Genomic DNA, 20,819 nt, shown 5'->3' on the forward strand with positions numbered 1-20,819 from the left:
GCTGCTAGGGAATGCCAGCGTTCTGAGATGTGTTTAGATAGTTTAGAACACTTTAAAAACCCTGAACAGACCAGCCCCTCTTTCAGGAACAACAAAACACAAAGCACTTGTTTGCTATTGTTATCTGACTTTGAGCAAGTAAATTAAAAACAGGACAATATCAACCACCAAAAAATAAATAAAATGATTGTTTCCAACACTGTAAAACATGTATAAAGACAAACAAACCCTGGGTAGAGAGAAGGCAACCAGGGGAGGAAGTGAGGACAACTGTATCCCTGTTAGTTTGCTAATATTAAAATTCTCTGTAATTCTTAGAAAAATATTTTTAGATTTCTAAGGTCTCTAAGTTAATTCTCTTTTTTAAAATTAAAATTCTCCCAGAATAAGGAGAGGCCAATAAATATGTTGCCTGGGAATGGGCCAACATGTTGAGACAGCAACAGAAAAACTATTCTGGCTATGCTGGAAATGATGGTCACCATAAATGATGATTTCCAAAGTTTCCAATAATGAAACTCCCATTCCCAGAAGAGAGAGATTTGAATCTTATTTAGGGAACATCCCCAAGGAACTGCTGCTATGGCAGAACTAGAAAGCCAAAGGAAGAATGCACAGTTAATATGCCTTCCTGGGTATCCTCTTTGCTTCTTCCTCTCCCCTCCAGCCAACCCGCTTGGCCTCCTTGGTGTTTCTCCCACCTTTGCCCATCGCAACAGCATTTCCTCTGTCCTCCTGGATGCTCTTCCTAGACCCCAGAGAGGCCCCCAAGCACCCTTTTCACTAAGCATCTTCTCAGCGGGATCTTCTCTAGCTTTTGAATGGGTTGGGGGAGGGGGCGTGCTGCCCTGGCACCGCCTCTTGTGTTTATCCCATAGGAACGCGACCTATTCCCTTTGTTTACTGTCTGTCTGTCTCTCCCCACTAAATAACCTCCAGGACAGAGGTGCTCAGTGCTGGTTCTCAATCCCTAAGAGTGGCTGGCACACAGTAGGTGATGAATATTCACCGAAAAAAAACAATAAGTAAGTATGAAGGAGCAAATGCGTAAATTGCCCCAGCTCAGAGCTCAGAAGCACTCCAGCATTCAACGCCCACCTGCCTCCCCCCTGAATTCCCAGCGGGCTGTGAACCTGCTTTCATTCACACTGTGTGTGGTTGGAGAGTAGCAGCTCAGCCCCGTCCTGAGGGGACCAGGGGACAGGAATGAGCCAAGGGGCTGGGGTTGCACCCCAGAGCTTTGGCCCTCCCTCCAGTCGCCCGCGCTTTTCCCAGGGGAATGAGGCAAAGGAGCCAGAGGAAGGATGCTGGTACCCGCTAACAATGCTCTTTGGGTGCTCTTCTCCAATAAAGAATTCCCTGAGGACAAAGAGGCTGGCAAAATTTCTGTTCAGGGATGAGGAAACCATGCCACACTATGAACGAATTACTGTAAAACACAATCCCTGATCATGTGCTTCTGTCTTGATGGGAAGAGAAGAGGAACAGGCTACAAACAAATTTGGCAGCATGTTCAATAGAGCAGAGGAAGACATGATTTCTGGAGTCTGAATAGCACTGGGGTTGGAATGCAGACTTTCTCTACTCTTATTCTAAATAGAATTTTTTACTTCCTTTTTAATTTGCATTTTAAAATGACTTACCAGTAAACTTAGATTTTTTATTTATTTATTTATTTTTTGGTCACGATTTCAACACACACTCCACATCTAGCTGGGCCAAGCTTAACCTCTGACCTTGATTCCTCTTGGCACAGTGAACAGTCTCATCCCTCCTATAACTCTAACTGATGAATGAGAGGTTTGGATGTTAAAAAAAAAAATCATGTTATGGCAAAATGCATGATACAGACGATAACTACTATGCTTGCTCAGGAAAGGTCAAAATATTTAGAATGACAATGTAGTGCCCCATGTGAAAATCATTATTCAAACCACAGCCATGGATATAAACTCTTCGACACAGATAATTTTTGCTTTATTTATAAATTATTTTAAAAATTAGGAAACAAGTCATGTTAAATATAAACATTTTTTTAATATAAATGGAAAGTAAAATGCAGTACTGCCAGAAATAAGCTATCTTTAACTGGGGGCTTTTTCCAAAAGATACAAAATCATTTTTTCAAAAGATACAAGATGTGCAGATATCTTACCATTCATACCTTACAAATGTTTAACATGGAACAATTCAAATTCACAATGAAGTATAAATATTTTCATATTTTTCACCAACTTGAAATATCAAAAAGGATAATGAAACCATTCATTTCCACAGTTTTATGAGTAAAAAAGAACTAATCATGTACCTTAATATTATCATTTTATGTATCACTCAAAAGTACAAATAAACCTGAAGACAGAGTGCCATACTTATAGCACAGTATGAAAATATTGAGACATTTATCAGGCATATGTAAATAAACTGTATTTTAGAGTTTGTCACACCAACACAAGTCCATGTTTCTCTTTGGTTCAAATAATAAAAGAGGTAGATTCAAATAACATAAATACCTATTATTTCACTAGATTTTCATGAAAGTGTTGTCAATTTATAACAGAAATTACTAGAAATCAAGTGGGTCTAGGAACTCAATGAAAAAATATTAAAAATAACTTCAACTTCTAATCACACAAATCATAAAAGTTGACTACAAAGAATGGCTTTAGTAAGATTTTAGAATGTTACCAATATTATAAAGTAAGTTTTCCATAATGTTCCTAAAACTTTCTACCATGTTCCAAATGAAAATATGGATGTAAATGCTTACAAATTGTCTTTTACTTAAATATAAGTATCTCATATGTAAGATTAATATATACTAATATGAATATGTACTGTTCTTTTAGCTTTGTGCTACCCAAACTGAGAATGGCTGGTTCAAATATATTCATCAGTAAAGAGGAAATGAGCATGTCATTGACCCTTGATCACCTCACTTCATGTCATTAAGAAATTCCAGATTACTAAGAATGGTCCTGAGAAGCCTTCCTGATAAACAGAATCTGATTGAAAAAGTAGAAAACAAAGGAGACACAAAATAGAGATGCTCTTCAGAAACTGGTATAAGAAAAATGCATTTGTCTCCTTGATGTTTTTCAACGCTAAGACAGAATAAATAGAATCTTTCAAATAAATTGTTTCCTGTTGATAATTTAACAGTTTTATATGACAATCAGAGTATAATCCCAGGAACCAAATAACAGTGTAAGTAAAATGGAAATGTGCCTACTGAAATAAATATTATTTCATTGCTTCTCCTTACACATTCTGCCACTTATGTCCATTTTTACTCTGATTTAATTCTGAAAGAAAGATTGGCAAACAAACCCTATATTTATTTAAATGCTATAAAATACACTGCAAATACAATGATTTTCTATTAATGGTTCTATGAGAAAAGTTTAAGTCTATAAAGACATCTAAAATGTAAAAAAAAAATTAAGTCATAATGTTTTCTGATCATTTCTAAAAGACATTTAGGAATAAAGGAATTAGCATAAATTTGAATCAACCAGAATGAAGATTAGTGATTTATAATTCTACCATGCAAAATAAATTTAGCTCAAGTGAGTACATATTCAGATTTAGGATTCAGGGCACAGATCTGCAGAAGGACTAATCAGAAAACACAAAGTTCAATTTTGTGGCTTTCTTAAAACTTAATAAAACTATGATTTTTAATATTTTGTATACATAAAATTGAGTCCAAACAATTTAGCGATCACTGATATACTTCTGTTAAAAAAAAAAAAAAAATATATATATATATATATATATATATATATACTGCTTCTTTTGCCAGAGATTCATCACAATTGTAGAAGTCACTTAGAGATAGTTGAGAATTTCCATAAGCATGCTAAAGCAAAAACTTCAACTTGTCATTTCTGAGTTACTCCTAAAGTTTGCTTCATATTTTCATACACCACATAACTGATGCCTACAGCAGGGAGCACCTTCATGAAGTTTGGGGTGATGCCTCTGTAAAGTCCTGGTACTCCTTCTTTAGAAATTATTCTTCGAAAGAGGCCAACCATGTTCAGTTGTGAGGCTCCTTCTACCATGGCTAGAAAATTATAAAAACAAACAAACAAGGGTAATTTAGTATTTAAGCATGTTTACATTACAATAAACAACTAGGATTCAGGACCATATTTAGAATATGATGAAAGAAAAAGATAAAAATAAAACACCTTTTATTTTATTTTTATTTTTTAATATTTATTTTTTAGTTTTCGGCGGACACAACATCTTTGTTTGTATGTGGTGCTGAGGACTGAACCCGGGCCGCAGGCGTACCAGGCAAGCGCACTACCACTTGAGCCACATCCCCAGCCCCTAAAACACCTTTTAAAATTATCCTTTCTATGGCACCTGTCAGTGAGTGTCCTATCATAATGATGGCAAAAACAGTTCTTTATTGAATAATTACTATGCTCTAGGCATTGGGTTAATTACTTTCCTTGCTAACTCTACAAGGTAAACACATCCATTTTATAAATGGGCTTGGAACATTAAAAAAAATTGAACCCTTAGCTAGCAAGTGGTAGATCTGTGGGTTGGTTGACTCTAAAGCCATATGCTTTCCACCTCAATACTCTACCACCTCCTACTCCCTCATTAGCCAAGCACTGCACAGCAAACAGTTACATTTTGTCCAGTGGGGGAAGTACAGAGAAACTTTGAGAAGCTTAAGAAAACATAAGGGACTTGATCCTTGAAAATTATCTCAGTAGGATAGCAAAGGATGGAAGGAAACCTGTTTTGCTGCACAACAAAGACAAAGGTAGGAACCAACATATGTTAGGGGACACAGACAATTGTAGGATGTGGTCATTATACAGGTGGTACCAAGAGGCTGAAGTGGTCAAGGTAGGGGTAGGAAAATGAAGATGAAGCTAAAAGTATAGTGGGACAAATGACTAAAGGCTTTGGGGTTCCCACTAAGAAATTTGGAATTTACTCTGAAGACACTGAAGAGTTACAAAGATGTCTGAGCAGATGTAAAATGGTCAGACCTAACTTTGGAAACCACAAACATGGCAGCCACTCGAAGGTCTGTGCTGGAACTAGCAGATGGGAGGGGTAAGCTCATTAGGCAATGGTTTGATGCCTGGGTTTAAATTCTAGTGCCACTATTTACCAAATGTATAACTTTCTAGAAGTTCCTATCTTTGCCCCAGTTACTCATCTGCAAAATGTGGGTAATGTCAGTGTCAAGGTCCCCCAAATGATTACAATGGTTAAATGAGAGAATACTCAAAACATTTAGTTTACTACTTTGCATTCTTCTCTGCAATCACATGATTGGTTCTCAACTACTCCAAGGTGCTGCCTTTGCTCCTGCCCCATTAACTTCACAATGCTTTTCCTCAGGCTGAGATGCTCTTTCCTAATCCATTTCATCTGCCTCTGCCTAGCCAACTCCCACATGTCTTTCCAGTCACCAGCTGGAGTTAAGTTACAGCCTTTTCTCTGTGCTCCCCTAACAAAGGGGAGGTAATTTATTAAGGTTGTTCACTTTCTGGATGTGTGTCTGCTCCACTCTACAATGGCAGGAACCACATTTTACCTGTTGAGTGCTCTAATCTAGCATCCAGCAGTGTTTAGCACCCTGCAATGGCTCAAGAAGTATTTTTCAATTAATGACCCACTGCTTGTGAATGAGAGATGGATGCACTTGGAAAAGAGGTTGGGGATGGAGTTGTAGATGCCCAGGGTGCACTATTCAAAGAAATTAACAGTGGATGAGATTGAACAGGGAAAAAAGTAAAAGAAAGGTACCCAATGCATACTTTGATAGAGTGAGTATAGTTATAAAAGCCAGAAAATAGTAAGGAGAGAATAATCAGTGAGTGGACAGAAGAGCTAGGACAGAATAGTATAATCAAAGTGAAGAAAGGCGCTAGTGAAACAGTGAGGAAGAATCCCAGTTCAAAGTTTGTGAGGTCCAAGCAGCACTAACAACAAACAATTGTAGTCACTATTTACTAAAAATTTAACAAGTGCCATGTGCTTTACATATATTGCTACTAATTCTTTTCATGTCCATTCACAGAATAGAAAATGGAAACTCAGGGGCTGGAGTTGTAGGCTCAGCAGTAGAGTGCTTGCCTTGCACGTGTGAGGCACTGGGTTTGATTCTCATCACCACATATAAATAAATAGATAGATAGATAAATAGATAGATAAAATAAAGATTCATTAACAACTGGAAAAAAACATGATTCTCTTTAAAAAAAAAAAGAAAAAGAAAATGGAAACCCAAAGAAATTTAGGGCAAGGATATAAACCGAAACTCTATAGATACCAAAACTTATACTCTTATACATTCAACAGAATAAAAAGAAAATAAATCTTATTCTGTTTAAATATAAATCATGCATAAACATGTACTTTATATATGACATTAAAACAGTCCAAAGAAAATAATCTTATTCTGTTTATATAAAAATCATACATGTAAATGTGGTGTATCTATGGCATTAAAATTTTATGAAGTGGGAGATACTAAAGAACTTCCAAAGAGGAAACTTAAGGAGACAATAATGGGGGAAAAGTTTGAGAAATTCTCTTAAAACTACACTCAGCTGTTTCAATTAAATTGAAGTTCCAAAAGCACGTGACTGATGCAGCACTTTTTATTGGTGTTAATCAAAAACTCACCTTCAGAGGTGAAAAACCTCTATAATAAAAATTATAGAACACTAAACAAAAAAATTGAAGGAAACACTAAAAGATATAAGGACATCTCATGTTCACGGATAGGCAGAATTAATATTGTTAAAATGGTCAGAGTATCTAAATATACAGATTCAATGCAATTCCCATCAAAATACCCATTATGTTCTTAATAGAAGATACAGAGACAAGCCCACACAGCTACAATTATCTGATTCTTGACAAAGGAGCCCCAAACATACATTAGAAAGAAAAAAGACAGCCTCTTTAGTAATTAATGCTTAGAAAACTGGATATCCATATGTAGAAGAATGAAATTAAATTCTCATCTCTTGCCCTGGACAAAAGTAAACTCAAAATGAATCAAAGCCCTAAGAGCAGAAACTTTGCAACTATTAGAAGAATATGCTGGGAGCCATTAGCCAAGTAGGTATGACAATTTCCTTGCCAGCGTACCCCATGTTGCAGTGACATTGAATGTACTTAACCTTGCTCAAGGACCAAGGCAGATTAGGGTGTTCCCGGTTTTAAGATAATCTTGTTTAGGGCGTTCCCAGTTTAGGTTCCAGGTTTAAGGTTTAAGATTATTCCTGCTGGGAATAGGGCGTATCCTGCTGCCTGAGTTCCCCTTGAGTTCTCATGGGATTTAGACAGTATATTTTGGAGATAGAAGCCCAGTGGAGGTGAATTTGGGCAGAGAACGTGGATTTGGGCAGAGAACGTGGATTTCCCCAGAACGTGATTGTAGACGGCTGGTGTGAGTTCGGGAATAAAGAGTTGCTGTTTGAATCTACAAGCTGTGTGGTGGCTCGTGATTGTGTGCCCAGCCAGACTGCGGCATTTGTGCCCAGCCAGACTGTGGCATTTGGTGGCCCGTACGGGGAACTTCTGAAGCTTAGAGGTAAGTGAAATTTCTCACCCTTGAGGAAGAGAGAAAGAATGGGTCACCAATTCAAAAAACAATGTGTTATTGTTTTGATTTATTTTGTTTTTATTTCAAGTTGCCTGTTCCTAGAACTTTCTCAGGCAAACTGGGGAAAATGGGTGACTCAAGGTTTGAATTTGTTCGCCTCCGAGCAAGAGAAATTGTTAGAGGAAGGAGGCACCCCAGTGAGACCAAGAACAATTAGGGCATATGTTGATACAATACAAAAATGTAGCCAATGGCTTTTTAAAGACAAGTTATTAAGTATATCAATGGGACCATCATGGTATCCTGTAGAAAGATTTTTCTTCAACAAGAAAGAGAGGGCTAGTTCTGTTTGCTACACTTGTCTAAGATCTTGGTTTCTACAAAGTTCTGATTAATTTACAAAGCTAAAATGTTGAAACAGCAACCACTCTTTACTTATTAAGTTCCATAAGGTAATATATTTAAACATTATGTGTGTTTTCATAAATTGGTAAATGGAAAAATGTTTAATATTGCTTTGTGTCTGTGTCTTTGCTAAAACAAGGTTACTAAGTGTTAAGATTCTATCATGTGTAATTTATATACAAAGAGTAGAAAAATTTTCAGTTGGGTTTCAATTATAGTATTATAGTGTCATAAGAAACATGAAAGTCTTTCATCTTATTAAAGTGGAGTAATTTGTCTAAATCAGAAATTTTATAAGAGTTGTTTCAAAATGTGAATTTATAAAAAGGGTTAACAGTTAAAAAAAAGAGATAGAAAAAGATTCAAGATGTGGAAATATATTTTAATATAAAAGGTTAAAGGAGAAAGAAATGTTTCTAGATGAGATAATCTCTGTGTGGTAAAATAAAAAGTTGTAAAATGTCATTTAAAAAATTTTTGAGGAAACTAGACTTACTTTAAAAGCTTGAGAAAGGAATAAAGAAGAAAAAGGTATTTGTACATGGCAGATTGAGACAAAGCTTCTCAATGGAGTTAAAAAAAAAAAGCCTTTGGTTGAAGGGCAGCCATGTAAACTAACATTAAATCGATTTAAACAGAATCTAAGCCTCGTTTAAAAGAGTGAAGTTGTAGGTGGTGAAAAAGTACATTTAAAAGTACAGTATAGATGATAATTAAAAGGTTAAATTGAAGGTGGTCGAGATACCTTCATGGCGGAAAAAAGATTGCTTTATTGCATCATTCGAAGCCTAGTTAATCTTAAAGGCATTACTAAAAAAAATGGGAAGATAATAGGATAAAGATATTTAGATAAAGAAGATTAAAAATTTAAAGTGAAAAACTTTAAAGACAGAAGTATAGAAAGTTAAAAAGAATAAAGATAAAGAAGATGTAGGAAGATAAAAAAATGTAGGAAGACAAAAGTTTTAAACCCACAAAATAGAAAAAAAAAAACTAGGAGAAAAATAAGCAACTAAGGGTAAAAATACAAACCTTAGGGAAAAAAACTAGAAGATAGAAATAAGATAGAAAATGGTTGAAAATGTCAAGTAAGGTATTACACAGATAGAAAATGCAAAAAGCTAAGACAACTATTAGATACAGACATATACTTATTAAAGCAAAAAGAGGGAGTTGGAAGGGGGTACATATCCCCCAAAGACAAACTTAAAATAATGCTTTTTACTCTAAACTTTTTAAATTTGGATTCATCAGGACTTAGTGCTGCGGAAAGGCATATGTATCCAAAAAATGTACATAAGCCTAAAGTACTTTGGAAAGATATTCTAACAGGACAATGGAAAGGTCCTGACCCAGTGATTGTCTGGAGTGGGGGGTCTGTTTGTGTTTTTCCACAGGGAGAACAGCAGCCCATTTGGATTCCAGAGAGATTAACTAAAACAGTTTCTACAGATCGAAAAGAAGATGATTTGACTCAAATCCATAACAGCTGATATCCAGAACTCCAGCTTGGCCATTCTTACATCTGTGACAGTGATTAACCAGGATGCTTTTTTTCAATAGCTATTTTATTATTGCATTTTTCCACATCATAAGGTTCTATTTTTATTTTTTGAGCTCATACAAACCTAGGTTAATGTTTTTCTGATCAGTTTTATTTTTTGACTGTGGAGTTTTTAAACATTGCAATGGAGATTTCACCTAGGTAAAGCTACAAGGCCTTTACTAAGCTACAAGGCCTTTACTATTTTCTTATGTGTTGTACGTTTGTGTACACTCTTGTGTTTTGTGTTGTATGTCTGTATGTGCGTATGTCCATATTTCTTATATGAGGAGCGCTCATGAGAAAATGGATCCGAATTATTATTATTTTTTTTATTCACGTGATTTAAATGGTTTAATTTAAATTAGGTAAACAGCTGTTAAGGATTGTTTTTAAAGGTGGTTAACAGATCTGTTTGTTTACTAATTTAAATTAGGTAAAAAGCTGTTAAGGATTGTTTCTAAAGTAGGTTAACAGATCTGTTTGTTTACTTTCACCTTTCCTTTTCATTATATTTAATAATTCTTTTCAGGATAATGTCTCTTTAGCATCATTGCCAGAATTCCTATCTCCATCTCAGTGCTGGTGAAGAACTCAACAAGTAATGCTCAATCAAAGAGTCAACTTACTTTGGGAGGAAACGGATTTTGGGAGGAAATGGACATATTGATAGATTCCTCTGCTTTGAACTGCTTGCAGAACTTGCCTGGACTATGTAACTATCGTTTGGTGCAGCGAATTGTGGTAATGCTGGCATATCTTTGCTGATGGTGTCACCAGTGATGCAATTTTTCCCAAGGAGCCGTCAATTGGCTTGGTGTCGTGGCATTTCTGTATCCTCCTCCCTTCTGCTAGTGATGGTCTAAAATTTGGGGGCCAATGGCTTATGCTGGACCGGTAGTCAGTGACGGGTATGATCCAATTGCAGTGGTATCAACCTAAGACAGGAGGCTGACGCCTAAAGGTCAGTTTTCCGATGACGGGTAAGAACCATATGTTGAATTGGACAACCTACCAGGCACGGTCCATAAGCCACATTAACCTCACTCCCCCACTGGCACCAAGGCCAAATTTGGGGGCCAACAGAGGTGAGGCAAAGAACCTCACCCCCCCACTGGTGCATAGACCTATCCACAAGTATGGCTGTATGCTGGACCGGTAGTCAGTGACGGGTATGATTCAATTGCAGTGGTATCAACCTAAGACAGGAGGCTGACGCCTAAAGGTCAGTTTTTCCGATGACGGGTAAGAACCATATGTTGAATTGGACAACCTACCAGGCACGGTCCTTAAGCCACATTGCTTGTTGTTTAATTAATCAGAAGGGGGGAGATGCTGGGAGCCATTAGCCAAGTAGGTATGACAATTTCCTTGCCAGCGTACCCCATGTTGCAGTGACATTGAATGTACTTAACCTTGCTCAAGGACCAAGGCAGATTAGGGTGTTCCCGGTTTTAAGATAATCTTGTTTAGGGCGTTCCCAGTTTAGGTTCCAGGTTTAAGGTTTAAGATTATTCCTGCTGGGAATAGGGCGTATCCTGCTGCCTGAGTTCCCCTTGAGTTCTCACGGGATTTAGACAGTATATTTTGGAGATAGAAGCCCAGTGGAGGTGAATTTGGGCAGAGAACGTGGATTTGGGCAGAGAACGTGGATTTCCCCAGAACGTGATTGTAGACGGCTGGTGTGAGTTCGGGAATAAAGAGTTGCTGTTTGAATCTACAAGCTGTGTGGTGGCTCGTGATTGTGTGCCCAGCCAGACTGCGGCATTTGTGCCCAGCCAGACTGTGGCAAGAATAGGTGAAAAACTACAAATAGAACTACCATATGATCCAGCTATATGACTTGTTGGTATTTATCCAAAAGAATTAAAGTCAGCATACTTTAAAGATACATGAATGTTTACTTCAGCACACTCAAGTTATGGAATCAGCCTAGATGTATCAAGAGATGAAAAAATAAAGAAAATGTGGTATGTAAACACAATGTAGTTTTATTCAGCCATAAAGAAGAATAAAATTATGTCATTTTGTAGAAAATTAATGATACTAGAAAGCAATGTTGAGCAAAATAAGTCAGATTCAAAGATTCCCTCATATGCAGGAAGCTAGAGGGAAAAGACTGAGAAAAAGAGGATACCATGGAATCAGAAAAGTGACTATTAGGGAGGGAAGAGAAAAAGGGTGATGAGATATTGGATAGTGAAACTGATCATATTGTGTTTTTATGTTTGTGCAAATATGCCACATTAAAACACATCAATCTATATAACTGAGATGCACCAATTTAAAAATAAATAAATAAACTTACCTTGGGCTTGCATGCGAGTCCTCACCAAAGCCAAGGGGTAGCTGGCCAGCTGGCCACAGGTGCTGGATAAGGCACCACATCCCAGCAACACCATGACACCAGGGTTTACAGAGTCCTTTGCAAAATTATCCAGCCAATGGGACTTTAAGAGCTGTCCCAGAAATGGAGAAAAGAATAAAAATAATGAACAACAAGCTTGACAATCACTCTCACTCTAGGCAAGCATTTCCACAACTATTCTCATCTTCATAAGAGATTGCCATTGTCTGTGAGAGGGGGTACACGTTCCTGGGAGCAACAGTCATGGCAGGAGGCAGCAGCTCTACAGGGAGGTAGGGAAGCAACTGGAGATTCAGTACATGAGAGGTATGCCCTGGTTGTTCATCTTCTTTTAAAACAAACCTGAAGATCAATAACACACCAAATGTTGTAGAATCCAAAGAATATTTTTTTATGGTAAATACTAATAAAAACATTATAACACTACTTATATCTAAGTTTACACTCTTGACACTTTCATTATTTCATTTGGTCCTTATAGAAACTCTGACATGGATCTATTATTCTGATCTTAGTAATAATGTATTCCAATGGAGATTTTTTTAAAAAGGGCTCAGAATCAGTGTGCTGATCTAGAGCCATCTTCTCTCCCCTGTTATTCGAGGCCCCTGTATTTCATTAGAAGGCAACACCCAGGATAAGTTGTATTAAATATATGAGTTAATTAGCTCTTTCAACATAAAATATTTTAGGCATAAAATTTATGCTAATATGGTATGTAACTAGTACAAATCATTTGGTTTTTAATCCTGTAAGATTATCATCAGATTTCTTAATGGAAACCTTGCAGGCTAAAAGGAAGTGATATGTTATATTCGAAGTGCTAAAAATAAAAATGTGTCAATCAAGAATACTGTATTGGCAAAAGTGTTCTATAAATATGAAGGAGAAGTTAAGAGCTTCCTAGATATATGAAAGCTGAGACAGTTTATCACCACTAGACCTGCCCTACAAGAAATGCTAAAGGGAATCCTTCAAGTGGAAAGAAAAGGCCAATAAACAGCGACACAAAACCATAGGAAAATATCAACCTTTGGTAAAGGTAAATATAAATTATAAAATTCTGTAGAATTGTACTGAAGGATGTAAATAGCTTCAAGCTCTGGTACAGAAGTTTAAAAAACAAAAGCATAAAAAGTAATTATAAATCTGTTCATGGACATACAATATAAAGAGAAGTCATTTGTGTCATTAATAATAACAAAGTGGAAGGAGGAGGTCAGAGACATAGAGGACTAGAGCTTTCATATAAGATTGGAGTTAAGTTGCAATTAGTTTAAAAGAGATTATTATAGCCTTAATATGTTTTATTTAATTGCAATAGTAACCACAAAACTAATATTTATAGTTCAGACACAGAAGGAAATGAGAATTAAAACATGTCACTACAAAAAAAATTAACACCAAAGAAGGTAATAAGAAAGGAAAGGAGGAACAAAAAAACTATAAGACAAACAGAAAACAGTAAACAAAATGGCAATAGCAAGTTCTATCAGTAACTGCTTTCAATGTAATAGATTAAAGGTCTTTATTAAAAAATATAAATCACTGAATGATACAACACATAGGATCAACCATATTCTATCGACAAGAGGCTCATGTTAGATATAAGAACACACATAAGCTAGAAGCAAAAGAATGGAAAAAGATGAAGTTGTGTGCTGCTGAATGATAAGGACACCTGAGAAATGCGTTCCCCCAGGTGTTTCACTGTCATGTGAGCACTGTGGAATGTACTTACACAAACCTAGATAGTGTGGCCTACTTCACACCCAGGCCATATGGTGCATACATATGGTGCAGGTATTTCTCCCAGGGCCAAGATGAACTAAACAACGTGAGATTAAACCAAACACAAGAGGAAATGAGGTAATCAAGAGATTCACAAAGATGAGATGTTGAGCTGGGGCTGGGACTCAGTGGTGGAGCACTTGCATAGCATGTGTGAGGCACTGGGTTCAATTCTCAGTACCATATAAAAATAAATAAAGGGGCTGGGCGCCGTGGCCACACCTGTAATCCCAGCAGCTCGGGGAGGCAGGAGGATGGTGAGTTTAAAGCCAGCCTCAGCAGTTTAGCCAGGTGCTAAGCAACTCAGTAAGGCTGGGGATATGGCTCAGTGGTCAAGTTCCCCCGAGTTCAATCCCTGGCACCCAAATATAAATAAATAAATAAATAAAGGTCCACCAACAATTAATACAATATTTTTAAAAAATTATGAGACGTATAAGGCTACTGCTGATACAACATAATATACTATATTACAGTAGACAATTTTTTGGGGGGACTACTAGGGATTGAACCCAAGGGAGGCTTAACCAGTGAGCCATATTTCAGCCCTTTTTAATATTTTACTTAAAGACAGGATTTCACTGAGTTGCTTAGAGCCTCACTAAGTTGCTGAGGCTGGCTTTGAGCTTGTAGTCCTCCTGTCTCAGCTTCCAGAGCTGCTGCCCAGATCATTAGACATTTTTTTAAAATAGGAATATACCATATATGTATAATATGTCAAAACACACTCTACTGTTACGTATATCTAAAAAGAACAAACTAAAAAATATTCTAAAAAGTAGGAGTACACTCTAAAGTAACAATAAATAGTAGAATACAATAAGTACATAAACCCGTGACATAGTCATTTATCACCATTACTGAGTATTACATGTTGTACATAATTGTATGTGCTATACTTTCATACAACTAGCAGCAGGATAGGTTTGTTTGCACCAGCATCACTGCAACACGTGAGTAGTTCCTCACACTAATGCTGTTAAGATGCCTGTGACATCACTGGGCAACAGGAATTTTTCAGCTCCATTATAATCTTGTGGGACCACCATCACATGTGTCCTTCATTGTCCCAAACATTGCTATATGGTGGATAATTGTATGTATATACAATGGAATATTATTTATCCAGTAAAAATAATGAAGTTCTGACACATGCTGCAGCATGAAGGAATCTTGAAGACATATGCCAAGTGAAATAAGCCAGATGTAAAAAGACAAGATTGTATGATTTCACTTACAAAACCTCTGGAGTATACAAATTCATAAGACAGAAAGTGGAGTAGAGGTTACAAGAGAGTGAAGGGAAGGTGGGGCAGGGAGTTTACTGCTTAATAATTAAAACTCTCTATTTAGCCTGATAAAAAATGTTTTAGAAATACACAGTGATGAAGGCTCCACAAATACTGTGAATATGACTAATGTCACTGAATTGAACATTTAAAGCTGTTGAAATGGTAAATTTGATGTCACGTTATCATAATTTTAAAAAGTTAATAATGATGTAACATACCAAAAGTTTTTGAATTATAATGCTTTAAGTGGGTGCAATATATGGTATCGCAATAAAGTTGTTAAAATTAAGAAGTGGCAAAGTCCTCTAAAAAAGCTTTCTTTACACATCCCCACCTCTCCCCCTCAGCTATAGATTGGGTCTCCTCCTAATATGTGCCCCGGCTTATGTCTGTCATAATACAACTAACCAACCACTGTGCTTTAGCTGTAAGCTTATCTGTGTTCCCCCATCAGACCTTCAGTTTGTGTGTTCGTTTGTTTGTTGGGTTTGTTGTGGTGGTGGTGGTGGTGGTACTAGAGATTGAATCTACCAAGTTTCGTACCAGCACCTTCTATTTTTACTTTGAGACAGGATCTCACTAAGCTGCCAAGACTGGTCTTGAACTTGTGATCCTATTAATTGAGCCTCCCAAGTCACTGGGATTACAGGCATGCATCACCACACCTAGCCAGACTTTCAATTTCTTAACGGCAGACACTGAGTCCTTTAAATCACCAGGATCCATGTTCTAACCCAGTGTCTTGCACATAGTATGTACTCAATAAATAAATGTTTCTTAAATTTATAAATAATCAAGTGATTTAGGTAGCAGGGCTGATCCAAGGTTTGTATTCTGAATTGTCTAGTACAACAAATGCATCTGTATTATATTACCCACACTGGTCACTTGGCTTCATCAATGTCCCATCTTAACAAATCAAAGCAAATGTGACATTTTTGCTTATTTTTCTCTCCTCTGTCCCAAGAAAACCCCTTATACCACCTTCTAAGCTGAACAACCATATCTGAATTTAAGTTCACTCTCTTTGTTAACAAAAATAATTCACAAGGAAATCTAATATGAAAGTGACCAATACTCGTGAGTTTCATATTCAAGGTACTTGAAAAAAAGATCAAAGGACACACTCTAGAATAGTGAAGTCAGAAGCTGCTGTCTGATATATACCTACTTTATATAAAGTGAAATTCTAGCATTAAGAGCAATAATGATTACATTTGCAGATTCAAAACACTGTTGTAAACGTACCTCATACACAGCAAGATCAATGCCTGCATAAGGTATGATGCCTAATAAATTGGGAACATAGCCTTTGTAAAAAGCTCCAAAGCCTTCATGTTTCAAAATCTTCTTTGCACAGTCATATATTCCAGAGTATTGTCCAGTTTTGCCCACAGCTAGCCTGGTTTTCATAACCTGGATATGAAAGAATATAACCAAACATCATCCACAGTAACTCTAACTTCATGGAATTCAAAAGAAGCAACTTTATGGAGAACAAATAACTAGCACACGTTGTCACTCACATGGCTGTTCAATTTGCCAGTCTGTCCTCCCTCATGTATTATTGCCCCTGAAGGGCTAAGACCAGAGCCAGAAAGACCCATTTACTGCAAAGAGGATATGAATGAGGACAGGGACAGAGGAAATGGAGACAAGATCATCTATTGATGTCATAATATGACTGGTGTGGAGGATGAAGGAAAGGATGTCTTGAAGGCTACCAGCATTTCGAGGATAGGAGGGGTGGAAAGGAGGGAGGAGGAAGGTGATCATTGAGATGGAGGATATAAGGATGGGTACTAAATTAGGATACCTTTTCTAAGAGGAGTAATATGAACAATATATATTGACATACATATGACAAGGCAGTGGAAGTTAAGGGTCTTATCGATTACTACAAACCCATTGTTATGTCAATAGAGATAACCACATCTACAATATTGTTTTTATCCTAAAGCAGGAGTTGGAAAATGTTTTCTGTAAAAGCCAGATAATAAATATTTCAGTCTTTGCAGGCCTGAAATGTCAGGTCTCTGTTGCATATTCTTTGTTTTTCTTTTGTTTTGTCTCTACTTGCCTTTGAAAATTGTAAAAAACAAACAAACAAAGAAACAAAGAAACAAAAAAAGTTCTTAGCTCAAAGGCTATGTAAAACAGTCCACAAGTCCATGGTCTTATGGAAGGAGGTCTGGTTAGGATCACCACCATATAATCAAATCCTGAGGTTCTGTTATTAAGTTTATGGTACTCTTTGGAAAGAAATGGGAATTCTTGTCACCAACACAGGGGTAGCTAACCTCTAAGACTGATCCTTGACTCTTGGCAGGCACAGATTTGTGTGATCTCTACAACACTCTACCAGGATTGGTCTGTGTGACCAACAGGATATGGCAGAAGTGACGAAAAAGAGCAATTTTCATCTTAAATGCACATGCTTGCTCATTCTCTCTCTCTCTCTCTCTCTCTCTCTCTCTTTCTTTGCACCCCCCACCCCTCCCACCCCTAACCCCCTCCTTTCTCATCTCTGACTATAAGGGAAGCCAGCTACCATGTTGGGAAGATACTCGGGCAGCCAGTAGAAAGGCCAACATGATAAGGAACTGAGGCTTCCAGCCACTGAGGCCTGACAATGGCAACATGGTGAGCTTGGAAGTACCTCCACCCCCAGCAGAGCCTTAAGGTGACTGCAGCCCTGGCTGACACCTTGAAGATAGGCACTGAAAAACCTCGAGCCAGAGAAACCCAGCCAAGCTGCTCCCTGATTCTTGATCCATAGAAACTATGAGATAAGCTTGTTATTTAAAACTGTTAGGGCTGGGGATGTGGCTCAAGCGGTAGTGCACTCACCTGGCACGCGCAGGGCGCTGGGTGTGATCCTCAGCACCACGTTAAAAAAAATAAATATAAAGATGTTGTGTCCACCGAGAACTAAAAATAAATATTAAAAAATTCTTTCTCTCTCTCTCTCTCTTAAAAAAACAACAACAACAAAAAAAAACAACTAAATGCCAATGCAAACTCCATCAAGGAGTCGGACTTCACAATGGGGTACTTACCTCCATGGGGTAAATGAAAGTCTGTGCAGTTGCTCCAGCCATGGAACCAGAAATAAATCTCTCAAGGGTTCCTATTTTTTGTCCTTCTTCAGTAAGCAACTTCTTATACTGTATGAAAAAGTTTTAAAATGAACATTAGTACATGCTATCGACAGAACTGTGCCCCCTAAAATTCACATGTTGAACCCTAAACCTCAACATGATGGCAGTAGAAGATGGGGCCTTTGGAAGCAATTAGGTTAGATGAGGTTAAACCTTAATGATAGGAATGGCACTCGTAAGAAGGGACACCAGAAAGCTTATTCTTCACTCATGCATGCACCAAGGAAAGGCAATCTGAAAATGTGACAAGAAGCAACCATCTGCAAGGCAGGAAGAAGCCCTCACTAGAAACCAAATTGGCTGGTCCTTTGATCTTGTACTTCCCGAGCTCCAGACTGTGAAAAGTAAATTTCTAATGTTTAAGCCATGCAGTTGGTGGCATTTTGTTCTAGCAGCTCAAGCTAATTAAAACAATACCAAAATACAAATCAGCTCCTAGAAATGAATTCATTGACAATGTGATGATGTGTCTCAAAATGCATATGTTGCATTAACGATACCTAGCAGAAAGATAAGGCTGAAATGCTAATACATTCAGTGTACTGGACAGCGGTTCTCAGGTTAGATTTCCACAGAATACAGATATTCCACAGGCTGGAACAAATTGCTCCTTTGCTAAAACAGAGTAACAGCATTCTTTTCCAGACACACAAAAAACATGGGTTAATAAAGTTTTCATAATTTTTAGGCATTTTCCCTCATAGTTTCCTTTTAAAGATGAGTTTATTTCACCAGTACAAATAAAGACAGTAAGTGACAACCAAATATTAACAAAACAATGTAGAAAACAGTTTTTGTCAATGATACATTTAAGTACACTAACATGCCAACCCTAGCACCTCCCTGAACCACCAGTATCAATTCAAAATAGCTGATTGGACTAAAGATGGAAATATGACCCAAAAGAAGCCAAAATATTAATTAGTCAGGATGTTAACATCATGGGTTCCAGAGTCAGGCAGACCTGGGATGAAACCCAAGACTTCTGGGTATTCTGTAGTTTTGCATCCTAAAGAGGCTGTGCAAGGGATACACTGGTTTTGTTTGGAATGATTAGGAACTGCTTCTCACAGCAAGATGGTCTTAAGAGAGCACTAAGGGATGAACAGAACTTCTGTAAGAGGGAAGAAAATGGAATGGCATCAACCGCCCCAGAGATCATGAGAACACTATACCATACTGCCTAGAGAGCTTTCCTCTTAATGTCTAACAAAAGTTAGCATGCAGAAATCAGAATAATGGAACAAGTGCTCAGGAAGGAGCCTTGGTGGATAGAAGCCTGTTGGTAATATCCAAGGTAAGAACTTGATAAATGGTATAAAGTATAATGCACCCACTTGCTTGCAATAACTATGGACTTTCCAATATACAAAACTTCCTGCATATTAATATAATGGGATTATTTTTGAATACTTATTTATTTTAGGCTTTGGCTTTTCTATTATAAAAGCAAATATGTGGTCAAATAAACCTAACGGTATCTAAAACACCAGCCCTTACTAGTCATTTAAATGGTCAAATATTCACATAAGGAAAATACCTGTTCCAATAAGTTCTAATTAAAGTCATGGAAGCTAGCTGTTCTTCAACATTTTTTCCTTTGCTTATCTTTTTCCTAATCCTACAGGAACATCACTGGATTTGGTAATCTCCTCGAATCTGCTGTTGGAAAAAAATCACTCTCCCGAATAATCTAAAATCCATTTAAAATAAATAAAACAAAATATGTGGAATGAAGTTTAATTTCAAAGCCCTTTATAGTCCACGATAAACAATGATGTAAAAAATGATGGAAAAAAATAACTTCGTAGACAATACTAATAATGATCATAAAGAGAAACCAAACTCTAAAACCACTGCCCTGTTTTCTGTTACCGCCATGTGAAGCTGAAGCAATATCCAAAACAATCCAAGTCAACTTCAGTCAACAGAGAAGAGGACTCAGAGAAGGATGTGCCCCATTATCACCTCATTCATTCATTCAACAAACAGTGCTTATCATACGCCTGGCTCTGCCTAGAAGCTGGAGTGCATAGGGAAGCCAAGTCCCTGCCTTGACAGAACCTTCTCTCTCAATTCAACTCCATTTCATATCAGTGTTAAATTACACAAAGGACTTCAACTCAAAAGTTTTCTATTCAGAGATTATATTGGGATGCTTGCATAAAATTTATGTTAGCATGTTGCCTCTCCTAGGAATTCACAATAAATAAGCTAAAACCCTACCTTTCCTTTAAGAGCTACTTACAAAAGAACACAAAAGTCTTTCTTTAGAAAGAATATTACAAGATTCAGAATCCCAGAATTTAGTCATGAGGAATTGCTGAGTTTATCTAGAATATGATCTAATATCATACATATATACAGTATATGATATACTGAGTATATGTGAACAGTTATTATGCATTAAACAAGAATTCCGAAAGCATCATATGATCATCTTTATTCAATCAGTTCAGTAACTCCTGTTTTTAAAAAATTTCCACAGATGATTACCTGTTCATATGCCCAGAACTTAACAGCTGTCTCAGGAGCAATTTTAATGACATTTGTGCCATTTCCTCTCCAAAGGGAACGGACACCTCCTTCTTTTATCATCTGTCGAAAGCCACCAAATATGTTCATTGATTTTGAACCATGAACCTAAAATTAAAAGTGAAAT

General features: G+C 37.1%; 1 protein-coding gene and 1 long non-coding RNA gene across 2 annotated transcripts in view; one reads left to right on the top strand and one right to left on the bottom strand.

Moving 5' to 3' along the window:
• Window positions 1–1,960: 1,960 nt before the first annotated feature.
• Slc25a24 (solute carrier family 25 member 24) overlaps window positions 1,961–20,819 on the bottom strand; it is a 52,799-nt gene continuing 33,940 nt past the window's right edge. Inside the window, exons 6-10 of the mRNA XM_046427585.2 lie at window positions 20,654–20,800; window positions 18,056–18,163; window positions 16,245–16,412; window positions 11,854–12,004; window positions 1,961–4,069 (exon numbers count right to left, since the gene is read on the bottom strand). Coding sequence (XP_046283541.1) covers window positions 3,885–4,069; window positions 11,854–12,004; window positions 16,245–16,412; window positions 18,056–18,163; window positions 20,654–20,800 — 759 coding nt within the window. The 3' untranslated portion in view covers window positions 1,961–3,884. The remainder of the gene's footprint in view (window positions 4,070–11,853; window positions 12,005–16,244; window positions 16,413–18,055; window positions 18,164–20,653; window positions 20,801–20,819) is intronic.
• Window positions 7,141–10,437, top strand: LOC131423541 (uncharacterized). The gene is made up of 2 exons (XR_009225245.1): window positions 7,141–9,707; window positions 10,078–10,437. It is a non-coding gene; the product is annotated as an uncharacterized LOC131423541 (long non-coding RNA).

This window comes from Marmota monax, unplaced genomic scaffold (genome assembly GCF_021218885.2).
Source record: "Marmota monax isolate L192 unplaced genomic scaffold, Marmota_monax_Labrador192_F-V1.1 WCK01_AAM20220418_F8-fsc00184, whole genome shotgun sequence".
Classification (NCBI taxonomy): Eukaryota; Metazoa; Chordata; class Mammalia; order Rodentia; family Sciuridae; genus Marmota; species Marmota monax.